General features: G+C 40.0%; 1 protein-coding gene across 1 annotated transcript in view; it reads left to right on the top strand.

The window, feature by feature from the left end:
* OPRK1 (opioid receptor kappa 1) overlaps positions 1–11,831 on the top strand; it is a 37,115-nt gene extending 25,284 nt beyond the window's left edge. Inside the window, exons 3-4 of the mRNA XM_073329413.1 lie at positions 2,743–3,095; positions 11,299–11,831. Of these exons, the coding sequence (XP_073185514.1) occupies positions 2,743–3,095; positions 11,299–11,831 (886 nt within the window). The remainder of the gene's footprint in view (positions 1–2,742; positions 3,096–11,298) is intronic.
* Positions 11,832–13,113: the final 1,282 nt, after the last annotated feature.

Genomic DNA, 13,113 nt, shown 5'->3' on the forward strand with positions numbered 1-13,113 from the left:
CGTGATCGTCCCCCTCTATTCGACATTGGTGAGGCCTCATCTGGAGTACTGTGTCCAGTTTTGGGCCCCACACTACAAGAAGGATGTGGATAAATTGGAAAGAGTCCAGCGAAGGGCAACAAAAATGATTAGGGGTCTGGAACACATGACTTATGAGGAGAGGCTGAGGGAACTGGGATTGTTTAGTCTGCAGAAGAGAAGAATGAGGGGGGATTTGATAGCTGCTTTCAACTACCTGAGAGGTGGTTCCAGAGAGGATGGTTCTAGACTATTCTCAGTGGTGGAAGAGGACAGGACAAGGAGTAATGGTTTCAAGTTGCAGTGGGGGAGGTTTAGGTTGGATATTAGGAAAAACTTTCACTAAGAGGGTGGTGAAACACTGGAATGCGTTGCCTAGGGAGGTGGTGGAATCTCCTTCCTTAGAAGTTTTTAAGGTCAGGCTTGACAAAGCCCTGGCTGGGATGATTTAATTGGGGATGGGTCCTGCTTTTGAGCAGGGGGTTGGACTAGATGACCTCCTGAGCTCCCTTCCAACCCTGATATTCTATGATTCTATTCTCACTGCAGCGTGGGCTGCTTTGGTGGAGACATGAACCTGACTTTTGAATGTTCAGGGACTTTGGCAGGCTGCCAAACTTTTTTTTGTGGGTGCAAGTGAGAGAATGAAAATGGCAATTTTAACACTTTCTATCTCAGCCAAATCTGAATGGTGATAAAGAAAGGCACTTTTGTAGCTCAAGGGGATTCCCTCTGCTGAGTATCAAAGGCTTCTTGTCAACAATGATGACAAAGAAAAAGTCACAAGAATTCCCTATAATGTAAAGTGTTAGGCAACTACTACCAGCTCCCTATATTGGTAAAGTATAGGTTATTGCTAGGCTACAATGAAGCCAAGGTCACCCAAGGTCACCAGTGCTTCTGCGTCGTTGTTCCCTCCTCTTGCAGGTTCAGGAGACTAGCAGAAAAGATAATTTTTCCTTCTAATCTATGAGGGTCTTTGGACAGCAGTAAACAGTCTGATCCTCCATTGGGCAGGGGATCCGTGAAAGACACCTGCTACTGCAACCTGATTGGACACTGATCCCAGGGCCATAATGCCCATAAGCCTTAGCTTAAGGGAGCACTTGTGGAGAGGTAATTGTGTGGGAGGGCTCATGAAAGTCTTCTCATTACTAGACTTTGTATATTTATTTTTATATTAAAAATTAAGATTTCAGGAGTAAGTGGCTGTGTTACAAAGTGTGGTGCTCACAAATCCTAGGTTTTCAGGTACAAGTCAATTAATTAGACACCCAAACAGGTAGTTAGGAACAATAATGCCTGTTTGCACACACATTTGAGATCTGTGGGTAGAACAAAGTTGAACAAGGAAAAGTTGTTGTGAATCTTATAATACTTTCAGATCTAGAGGGGGAAAAGTATTCTCGAAAAGAAAAGTAGTAGAGTCAAAAGCAGATCCAGGTTTCCTGAGACCCAGTCTCTTGTACAATCAGCAAAACCACAACTGCCCTAGAATAATAGTGCCAGACTAGTGACTCCATTGCCTCAGCAATGAAAATGAACCTAGCTCCATTCCATGTTTTTTGCTGGTAACTGATCATATGACATCAATAATGATAAAGCATTATCAGCATATTCACATCGACAATGATGAGCAACAATCAATATTCTGTTGTGTGCCACCTCAGAAACTTTAAGGGCCCACAGTTGAAAATGTGGCCCCCATAGTTTTGTATTCTATTGCCAGCCACATTTCTTAATTGGTGTTACACAAACCAATAAAATCAGTTTTGCTTGAATGTATATAGAGAAAATAGTGTTAGAGTTAATGTAATTTTTATGGACTCGAGTAGCCTATTTAACCAGGTATCTTATTCTACACTCTACAGACCACTCAGCTGGTGTAAATTGGCATAGCTCCAGTGAAATCAATTGAGAGATGTTAATTTACACCAGCTGAGGATTTGGCCCTGCAAGAGTAATGATTAATGATTAATTCATGCCATAGCACGATGAGTTGAGGATACCCATTACTTCTGTAAAAAAAAACAAAAAACCCAACAACAGGCAGTAAGGGTACATTTACACTGCAATAAAAAAGGCATGGCACCAAATCTCAGAGCCCAGGTCAATTGACTCAGGCTGTGGGGCTAAAAATTTGAGTGTAGCTATTTGGGCTCAAGCTGGAGCCTAGATTCGGAGACCCGACTCCCTCATGGGGCTTCAGAGCTTGGGCTCCAGCCCGACCTGGAACATCTACACTGCAATTTTTAGTCCCACACTTTGAGCCCCACCAGTCCAAGTCAGCTGACCTGGGCCAACCACATCCATGCTATGGATCTTTTATTGCAGTGTAGATGTATTCTCAGATGCTTGTAAGGAAAGGAACTGCTAGAATTTTCTATCACTTGCAAATGAAGCAAATTATATTCTGATTTATTTGTAGTTGGATTTTAGAGGATGAAACTAAATCTAGTATTTTTATAATGGCTTGACTAATTTACATGATCCCATTAAAATTATTCAAAAATCCATTTCTGCCTCTGGCAAGTAAATCTAATTGGTGATGCAGCAGCAGCAACATAGCTGAGAGACTAAATGTAACATATTTAAAATAATCCCTCAGTCTTGAACGTGCTTGCATTTTTGTCCAAAAGTTTGTTACAACACAGTTTCCCTAATACAGTAGCTTCATATGCGAATGTGTTGTTATAATTAAGATTTATTTTTCTTGTACTTCAGGTATACAAAGATGAAGACGGCAACAAACATTTATATTTTCAATCTGGCTATGGCAGATGCTTTAGTTACTACGACTATGCCTTTCCAAAGCACTGAATACCTGATGAACTCTTGGCCATTTGGGGATGTGCTGTGTAAAATAGTTATTTCAATTGACTATTATAACATGTTTACCAGCATATTCACATTGACCATGATGAGTGTTGATCGATACATTGCTGTGTGTCACCCCGTGAAAGCCCTGGACTTCCGCACTCCTCTCAAGGCAAAGATAATCAATATCTGTATCTGGCTATTGTCCTCGTCTGTTGGTATATCTGCCATAGTCCTTGGAGGCACTAAAGTCAGAGAAGGTGAGTATAATTTTGATCACTTAAACTCAAATGCTTTTGCTTCTAAAATAATATAAATGTAACTTGGAATACTGAGTAGAGTAGAAACTTATTGAATCACACTTCACTAATTTGTGCATCATTTAATTTGTACATAAAAAACCCGGTCACATTTTCTCAGCAAAATTGTAATAGTGGAATACTTCTCTAAGAACTCATATTTCTAAGACTTCAATATTTAAATATGCTACAGAATATTATAGTATGAAATATTATAGTTAAAGATAAGATACACTGGTCAACTAAATGAACAAAGGACATTTTATGATGCATTATCCTTGATAGGTCAAGGAGGAAAAGGTCAGGATAAAAGTCTGAGATCTGGCTGGAGAACTTCATAAGAGAAGTTTCAGTGGAGATCAGAAAATGGAAGCCAGATTGGTGTTTGAAGAGTGTCAAGCAGAATTAGAAGTTAAAGGCTGATTGTAAATAATCAATTCAAGGCGCTTAGAGAAGAAGAGGGGAAAGAAGATAGGTCATAGTAGCTGGAGAGAAAAGTATGTCAAGGGAGGAGTTGGGAGTAGGAGCAAGATAGGGCAACAGAGAGGCATAGGGTCTATGGGACAGGTATCCCAAGCTCCCATATACTATCATGGGAACTGGCATTCTGAGTAAGGACTGCAGGATTAGCCCTTAGATGCAGAGTTTCACTGTAACTGGACATGCATGCACAAATGAGTTTCAGTGAATCGGAGTACTCTATTGGCCCAATAGATCAGTGCTTTAAACCATGCCAAGTGGGTGTAAAGCACAACCATCCTGATGAGGTAGAGTTGAACATTTAATTTGCACAAGCTACAAAGTAGAAGGCAGCAGAGAATCAGGCCCTATAAAGCAGAATGCTCTGTATTCCAAATGGAGGAACATCTGAGGAGAAAGTGGAAACATTTTGATGCCATGCTTCTTCAATGAAAGGTTTAAATGCATAAGATTAGTAGGTCTTGACTTTTTTAGGCAGAGTCAGAATAAGTACTACTTAGAAGACCAAAAAGCCATGTATTGTAATCTATATCTGCTTTCCTCTAAATATTTGTGTCACTTGGAAGATTATGAATTCCAGTGCGTATTCAGTGACTTCAGATTCCATCTTAAGTAAATATAAGCCATATTATGAAACTCCCTCCCCCCCAAGAAGATAAGGACAATTGTAGCTCTTGTGCTCTCTCTCATTCAAGAACTTCATTGGGTTAGCACTTTGAGCCACCCAAAAAAGGGTGAGGATGGAGCAGCAATGTGGTGTGGCCATGACCCCACTTCTATGGCATCCATCATCACACCTGGCCAGCCGTGGAGTGGAGCTCATGTTCCTCTTATGGGGCATAATAGTGGCTGCATATCTCTAAGCATTATGGAACTCTAGCAGACATGAACCTATGAACTTTATGGAAGACTGCTCTACCCATTTATGAAAGCAGCCGCTACTGATTTCACTTCCTGTTAAATCGTTTGGTATAGATACATGTAAACAAAACATTAATGCTCATTAGCGAGTGCAGAGAGGAAACTTATTGGCTATTGGTCTGCACTGGTGTGCAAAACATGGATTTTGTTCCTGATCTTGATCTTGGGTTGGCTGGGGTTGCAGACAGAGTGCTCTGGGAACAATGCATTCAGATCTTTGGAAAGAAAGTGTCTTCTTTTGCTTTGCAGCAGTGGTTCTCAACTTGTGGCCCAGTCAGCACAGAGCTACGGCCCATGTGACATCCTCAGGGCCATACAGCTAGTACTGGATGCGGCCCACAATGGTAACTAGGTTGAGAACCACTGCTTTGCAGAAACTTTTTTGACTAATAAAGCATTGACAGTCTCAATAAAGCAATGACTGCCTCTGGAAAGAGTGCTTTCCAGGTATCCTCCGCTGGGAAGAATAGTTGTCTGGCTTGCTTATATTATATTTTAAAAGATGTGAAACACTTAAGTCAGCAAGGTACCTAGGAATGTGTCTAGCTTTTTAAGCACATGAGTAATCCTATTCACTATAGTGGGGTAGAGGTGCTTAAGAGTTAGTCATGCACCTAAGTGCCCTGTTGAATCAGGATGTGAGTGAGCTTCTTACTCCCAAAACTGAGACTGATAACTGTGCACAGCAAGATTGGGCACTGTTTGCAAATGCACTTCCGTGCTGACTGCAAAACCCCTGCATTTCTAATTGTCAGCCTCATTTGAGTAACTATGGCCAACTATATTATCTGGTGCTTATTTGAAATTAACAAATAAATTGGGAGTAGGATGAACAGAGCCGTCTCTTGAGTATGGCAAATTGGGGCGACCGCTGCAGGCCCTGTGCTTTGGGGGCCCCGGGGTCCGGTGCGATTGGCCGGTGCGGTTGGTCCCAGAAGTGACAGATTTGTGACTTCCGCCTCGGGCTCCGCACCCCCGTAGGGATGGCCCTGAGGATGAAGTGACTAAGCTACTTTTTTCACTTCCAACCAAAGTTTAGGTTTAACCTCTAATTCCTCAGTGAGGAAAAGTATTTCTGGGTAGGACTCTGTGTGGTCAGTTTAACATCTGAGCATCAAATGACCTTGCCCATCTCTAAAAATTATTCTCTTAGATTGTCTAGCCCATCTAGTTCTCCTAATGCAGGATTATTCCCAACAGTGTATTTGCTAACACTTCCTTCCTGCAGCATAAGTTTGATATGTTTGACCTTAACAGAGTTTCTCCTTTACTGACAGACCAATCTCTTAAAAAATGCAGAATTCTAGTTTCTTCCAAGGCCCTGATCCTGCAAACTGGCCATGAACAAATTCAGGCTGGAAATTAGAAAAAGGTTTCTAACCATCACAGAGGTGAGGTTCTGGAACAGCTTCCCACTAGGAATTGTCAGGGCAAACAACTTAATTAGTTTTGAGAGAGAGCTGGACATATTTATGAGTGTTTTTGTGCATCGTGGTTTCTTGTGATGGTGGTGGGGGTAGGGCTCAAAAGCCCTGAGGCTCACTTCCAGATTTTGTCTTATGTTCCTAATAACTCATTCTTCAGGGTTTAAGCGGCCACCTGCAGGGGGTCAGAAAGGGATTTATCCTCCCCCCCATATATTCTGTTTTTAAAAAAATCTCCTTTTTCTGAAGCATCAGGGATGGCCACAGTTGGAGATGGGACATGGGCCTGGGGATCAGATGGATTCGGGGGAAGCAAGGCTCTGAAGTGGCACTGAGCATTCTCTTTCTCAGTTGCTTGTAGGTTGGCCAAGTGCCCAGTTTTTGACCAGAAAGTCCAGTTGAAAAGTGGACCTGACAGTGTCCGGTCAGATCTACTGACTGGACACCCAAAGTCCGGTTACTGCGAGTTGGGGAGGTGGAGAGGTGCCAGGTCATCACCCACGCCAGCCCCTACTCAGCCGGGGCTTACTGACTCTTACCTTCATTGGGTGGCTGCAGCTCTCAGCCCCGGCTCCGCAGGCAAGTCCCTCCTGATCTGGGTGGCAGGAGGGGAAAATCAGTGAGCGACATGGGGGAGGGGAGAAGAGGAGTAGATGGGGGCGGGGCCTCAGGGGCATAGGTGGGGCAGGAGTGTGGCCTTGTGGGGAAGAGGCGGGGCAAGGAAGTTCCAGCATTCCTCCGGAGTGTCCGGTTTTTAAATATTACCAAGTTGGCAACCCTAGTTGCTTGGCTGGCTGGTCCTTGCTCACATGCTCAGGGTCTGCTAGCCATATGTGGGCTCAGGAAGGAATTTTCCCCCAGCTCAGTCTGGCAGTGACCATGGGGGATTTTCACCTTCCTCTGCAGCATGTGCGTGTGTGTCATTTGCCAGAATTTTCTGGATTTATTTTACTTTGCCATTTCCCTGCCATTGTGGGGGCTTTGGGTAAATTAAAGTAAATATTTTACTAAAATATATTTAGCTAAGGTGGAATCTGAGTCAATTCCAACAGTTTCTTATTATGTAATTGAAAAATATAAAAGAAGGTACTGGACCTAAATCCACAGCAATGTACAATATTCTGCACTTTTTTGAGTATTTGAAGTAATTTTTAATTTAAAGTTAAAGGAATGTGGATTACAGATAAATGTACATGTTCTTACTGAACTACTTTGTCTATATATTCAAAGCTAATTTGGTAAGTAATTGGTTTCACCAGTTCTTTAAATTTCCAACCCAGAAGACTTTAACTTATTAGAAGTTCGAAGATCTGAGAATAGCAGCTATGAAATTCATATGCACAAAACTCATCTAAAACTCATAGAAACATGAAAAAGAAAATGAGTAAATTGAGTATCTTTCAAATATTGCTCTAATCGGTTTTGTTAATGTCAGGAACTGGATTTTTTTTTTGAGAGAGAGAGAGTTTTAAGACTTTTAAATTTGTTTTGTTCCAGGAAAAAAAGAAATGTTTTTGAATACCATTGGCGTTAACAGGGAATTTTAAGTATGAAAGTAAAATAGAAGCAACATTTCTTATTTCTCTCAAAATGTAAATCATGTGCTATACAAATATAAAATCTTTTGCATGAGAATCTAATAACATTAAGTAACTTTTGCACTGTAGCCTTTAACAGGGCCAGTCTTAGCATGTTTCCAAGGTAAAAAAAAATATTTTGCTTCCACCTTCTTTCTCAGCCTCCTCCCCACGCAATAATGTATTAACTGTGATACTGCTTCAAAATAACAAATACAGGGATTTGCTATGGTTTTCCAGACCCCACAATGACAGCTTTGAATGACCATGAGGACATTGTGAATAATCTGAGATCATTAGGAAATGCAGTGATATGTTTTCAAGCGTAATGACCATTTTAACATCATTTTGCTCTTTTGCTACAGGGAGGTCTAGAAACTTTTCAAAATAATGAAAGCTAAATCTAATATCAAATTCTCCTTTGCATTTTTTGTTCCTTTGGGGAACCACAGAGGCCACCCCTTTCTTTAATACAGACAGTATGAAGGAGGTCTATATTGTGCTTTCTGCTACTTAGGAAATGCATTAACTGCATTGCACAAGAATGAGATAGCTAAAAAATATAGACATTTGTTCCCAGACTCCATAAAGCTGTCACATTTATTAATTGAGAGAGTGTAAAAAGAAATGAGTTGACATCTAAATCAAATATTTTCCGTAATTTATCTTGCAAAAACATGCAATACAGTATCAAAAATTTGGTGAATACTATAGCTGAGAGGACAAAGGAAGAGCTGTTTCACAAAGGATTTTGAAATTTGGCTTCATTAGAATTGGAACAAAACCTAAAAATTTCAAAATTCTCCATGAAGGAAAATTCTGAAAAAAATCAGTTTCAGATCAATCAAAATTTGACAACATTAAATTGAATATTTTATACTTATATATCTATTTTGTACATATTATAGAATATATAATAAAATACAAGATAAATAATTTTGAAAAAATGTCATTCCAAAATGAAAAAATCAAAAAGTTTTATACAAAAATCTTAAAATAGGATGTATCAGCACTTTCAGAAGTTTTTTCCCTTCAGTTTGGATGGGCTAGAGTTCACTTCATTGTCCTTCTCCAATGCCTAAAAAAACCCCAACTCCCACAGAAAAGCAGCTGGAGACCCAGAATTAGTCTCTAAGGATTTTCAGTAAGGATTGCACAGAGTCAACCTCCCCACATTCAAGTCCCCAAAAGAAATGAACTTAATTAAGTACCAACTGTATAAAATCTTATGATAAAGAAACATAATAAATAATAATAATAACAATGTTTATAACATGGCTATTTTATAATCCACAAACATTATCTTTACTATTATACATACATGTAAAAAAAGAAAACAAATTAAATCTAAACAGTCAGTTCCCGCAGAAACACAGTGAGAAGAAACTCAGAGTTCCCAAAAAGCTTAGTTTGAGTTCACCCAAGTCTCAGAGTCTTTGATAATCAAATCTATACAATCTGCTGAGTCAAAAGCAACATCTTCCCTCCACTTGCTTGTAGGAATCTTCAGCTGGACTCCATGCAGACTCTTCCCCTGCTGAAATCACAGTTAGCCAGTCAGCTAACTGATTAATCAACCACTCAGTTAAGTCTATAGATTTAAAACAAAAACAAAAACAAAAAAAAAACTGTTACAAGAAAAATGCAAAAAAAATGAGACTAGCAAAATAAATGACTTTCTCCATCATCACATTTAAATAAAAGAAAAGTTAGTGACTCATACTAGTTGAGACAATTTAACGACATTCAAAATTTGAACAACATTCAAAGTATTCAATTAAAATAAAAGAAATGAGTTTTCCCTCATGATTTTCCCTTTCTATAATTAACATTGCCCATGCTTCTCTTTTGGAGGGTTAACAATATCACTAACATGCTGCAAAATAATTCAGAGCTAGGGAAAACACCCTACTTCCTTCTCCTGGGCTCAGCTCCTCCCAACCCACAAAGGATACATGGCCTTTTGTATAGCAGTTGCCCTGACTTCTTGCTCTCATGGAGTCTGACTCCAGCAGCTAGTTATTATAAACTATTGAGCATACCTCAAACTACCACACCCAACTCCAGAAACTTCTGGATGTGGAGTGCTAATTGTTCATCTGCCTAGCAACAGTGACCCAGACACAGCTCACTCCTACTCACCACTCAATAGATCTCTTAAAGAGATATCTACCTAGTAGGCACATGGGTTCCACAGACAGGAATGAAAGCCAAACTACCAGTCATAGTAAAAAAAATGCCCAGTAAACACTAATGGAGAATCTGACCCTTTGTCTTGTTTTGCCATTTATCTTGTGTCTTGTTTTTCCTTGTGCCTGGTTTATATGATGAAATACTACACTGAGGTAAGCAAATGAACCCAAGAATATCACACTGACTACAAGCCTCCTGTATGATGAAGTAAGACTAGAACATAAAATAAAATGTCAGCATGTGACCCCCATTCATAATATTGCAGTAAGAAACGAAGTGAACTGATGTCAATGGGGTCAAATCCTGCAGTCCCTACTCAGACAGAATTCTCAATGAAGTGTTCTGCAAAAGGAGCAGCTCAGTTAGACTCTGCGTATACCAGTTTGCTTTACCTAAGATTCATTTAAAAAAAGATATTTCGAAGGGAATGTAGCACTCAGACTGCATAGTGTTTGCACTGAAGAAAGCATGTGGGAAAACATTTCTGCAAAGTAATTGTCTCATTGCAAGACTGTTTCATGATGGCAGAAATCTCACGAGATCAGCTAACCTGATGAGATTTCCACCATTCAGGATGGCAGAAATTTACCCTTTTTTGGTTAAAATAGCATGAAAGCAGCTACAAGATTTCAATTCAATTAAACCAGTGGTGGAGCTATTAAGGAGGGGTGTGTGTGTGTGTGTGTGTGTGTGACTCCCACCCCAGCTAGCCTTTGGATGTATGTGTATCGGCTTTCACACAGGGCTTATGGTTGAGTCCACCCCATGCTCACCTGGCAGAGGCAGTTCCTGTCCTGCGGAGCTGGGCCCAGCTCCCCACTCCGGGTGCTGTGACACAGTTTGCAGGTTTGTGTGGTGCTGAGACCCCATGTGCAATTTCACAATGCCATTCACTTAAATTTGGCCCACACAAACCTCCATCATGATGGAGAGGTGCCCCGGCCAAACCTGAATGGCGCTGTGATCCCCATGCTCCAAGTCGCAACACCATTCATTAAAATTTGCCCTGACTGCCCTTCTTTCATGATGGAGAGGTGGCCAGGCCAAACCTGAATGGTGCTGTGGCCCCATGCACCAGGCTCCAATGGTTGGAGTGAAGAGCCAGACCTAGTCCTGTGGGACAGGACTGTTGCTTTCCAGTGAGTGTCAGGCCTCCAGCTCACCAACAACCCATCGCCCCTCCCCCAGTTGGCTCTGCCACTGCATGGAACCGGGCCTCAAATCAAACTGAGATCCAGAGCCTAACAACTGTTCAGTGCATCTCTATATATCGTATTTTTGTGCCTCTGTAGGTTTGATGCCGCTCTTGTGCACAAAAGTTTGTAATATAAAATGTAATATAACACATTTTAAAATATTCTCCAACTAGTCCTGAAAGACAGCAGTGGAAAACCAGTTTCAATGACAATGGAAAGCAATTATTGGAGTGATTTAATGATAACTCCATTTATTTGTGTCACATTACATGGTAATCACTTTTGCAAGCTTATACTGTAATGCAGCTATAGGTTGGAATGTCTAATAATAAAGCAATTTTCTTCTTCTTCTTCTTGCCTCCTCCATTTATAGATACTGCTAGTACTGAATGTTCTTTGCAGTTTCCAGACCCTGATTATATGTGGTGGGACATCTTCATGAAAATCTGCGTCTTTGTCTTTGCGTTTGTTATTCCAGTTCTCATTATCATTGTTTGCTATACCCTGATGATCCTGCGCTTGAAGAGCGTACGACTTCTCTCAGGGTCTCGAGAAAAAGACCGAAACCTTCGTCGGATCACCAGATTGGTTCTTGTTGTTGTGGCAGTTTTCATTATCTGTTGGACTCCCATTCACATTTTTGTGCTGGTTGAGGCACTAGGGGATGTGCCCCATAGCACTGCAGCAATCTCCAGCTATTATTTCTGTATTGCTTTGGGTTACACCAACAGCAGTCTAAATCCTATCCTGTATGCTTTTTTGGATGAAAACTTCAAGCGCTGTTTCAAAGACTTCTGCTTTCCCTTTAAGATGAGGATGGATAGGCAGAGCACCAGCAGAGTCAGAAACACAGTTCAAGACCCTGCTTACCTGAGGGAAGTGGATGGGACAAACAAACCAGTATGACTAGTCGTGGAGATGTCATCTTACTGTCCTCAAGGAATAGGAGAATCAAACGATCTTGGACTAACTCAAATAACCACTGTGGTTTGAGACATTTTTGATAATATTTGGGACTTCTCACAGTTTGAACTAAAATACGTTAATTGCTTAGAACAGGGAATTCCCCAAAATAAGCTCAAAGGAAAAAGATGACTGACTGCCAGATTTTGGAACCATATTTACAATGGAGCTGAGCAAGTGGTAAAATACCCACTTTCAGCAAGGTAGGAAGTGCTTCATACTGTATTAGGTGACTCTGGACAAGAAAAAAATTGAACTGTTCTTCTTATAGAACACATCTGCCACCTTCTAGTCTATACCAAGCAACGTTTGGTGATAACACTAAATCAGATTATGGCAGAAACTCTGTTTTGACCTAAAAATCTTTGCTTCAGACAAACAAAAAGAAGGCATCCTAACTTATTTTGCTGCTTTACAATGAATAGTATCAGTTCTGAGACTACAAAACATGGCAGAGCTATGTAATCAAAATTCTCATTAACTACTTTGTGTGAAATAACATACGTTTGTCTGTATTGTGGAGATCCAGTTTAAGCATGATCTGCCTTCAGACCAAAATGATTTTATTGTGTCTGTGTATTGTGAAAACTTTTCAATGCTTAAAAAAAATCAAGATTTAAAGATAATCCTTAATATATTTTAGCATATGTTAAGTCACATACGATGCTTACTGTCTTTATATGTGATTCTCCAAAAGATGTATATCTATTGATTGTGGATATTCCAGTATGCCTTTCAACAACTTGTTGTTCAGCAAAATACTAGAAAAATGCAAAGAATTCTTGACCGGTCACTAAATTGTTAAAAAGAACAGTATAACAAAAGACTCAACAGTAAAAGAGCAAACAGTCATGGCTAAAATTAATGTTATATTAGCTGTCCTTGATATATACACAATTTCAGAAAATTTTAAAAAGTAAAGAATGTATACATGAACTAGTTACTAAAAATGTAGTAAATTGACACAAAAATCAATGAGAGTTAATTGCATTTATAAGTACACACTATGGCACTGGCTAGACTAGAGAAAGCTCTCATTGCACATTTAGTCACATTGATACATTTAGCCTCAAAAGAGTCTTACAAATTGAGTAAGTAGTATTACCTCAATTTTTCAATAAAGGTGTGGAAGGCAAGGCAAAGAGAATGTAAGTGACTTGCCCAAGGTTATAAGGTAAGTTTATTGCAGAGCTGAGACTATACTATGGAACATCAGTCTCCCACC

Source organism: Lepidochelys kempii, chromosome 2 (genome assembly GCF_965140265.1).
Source record: "Lepidochelys kempii isolate rLepKem1 chromosome 2, rLepKem1.hap2, whole genome shotgun sequence".
In the NCBI taxonomy this organism is placed as follows: domain Eukaryota; kingdom Metazoa; phylum Chordata; order Testudines; family Cheloniidae; genus Lepidochelys; species Lepidochelys kempii.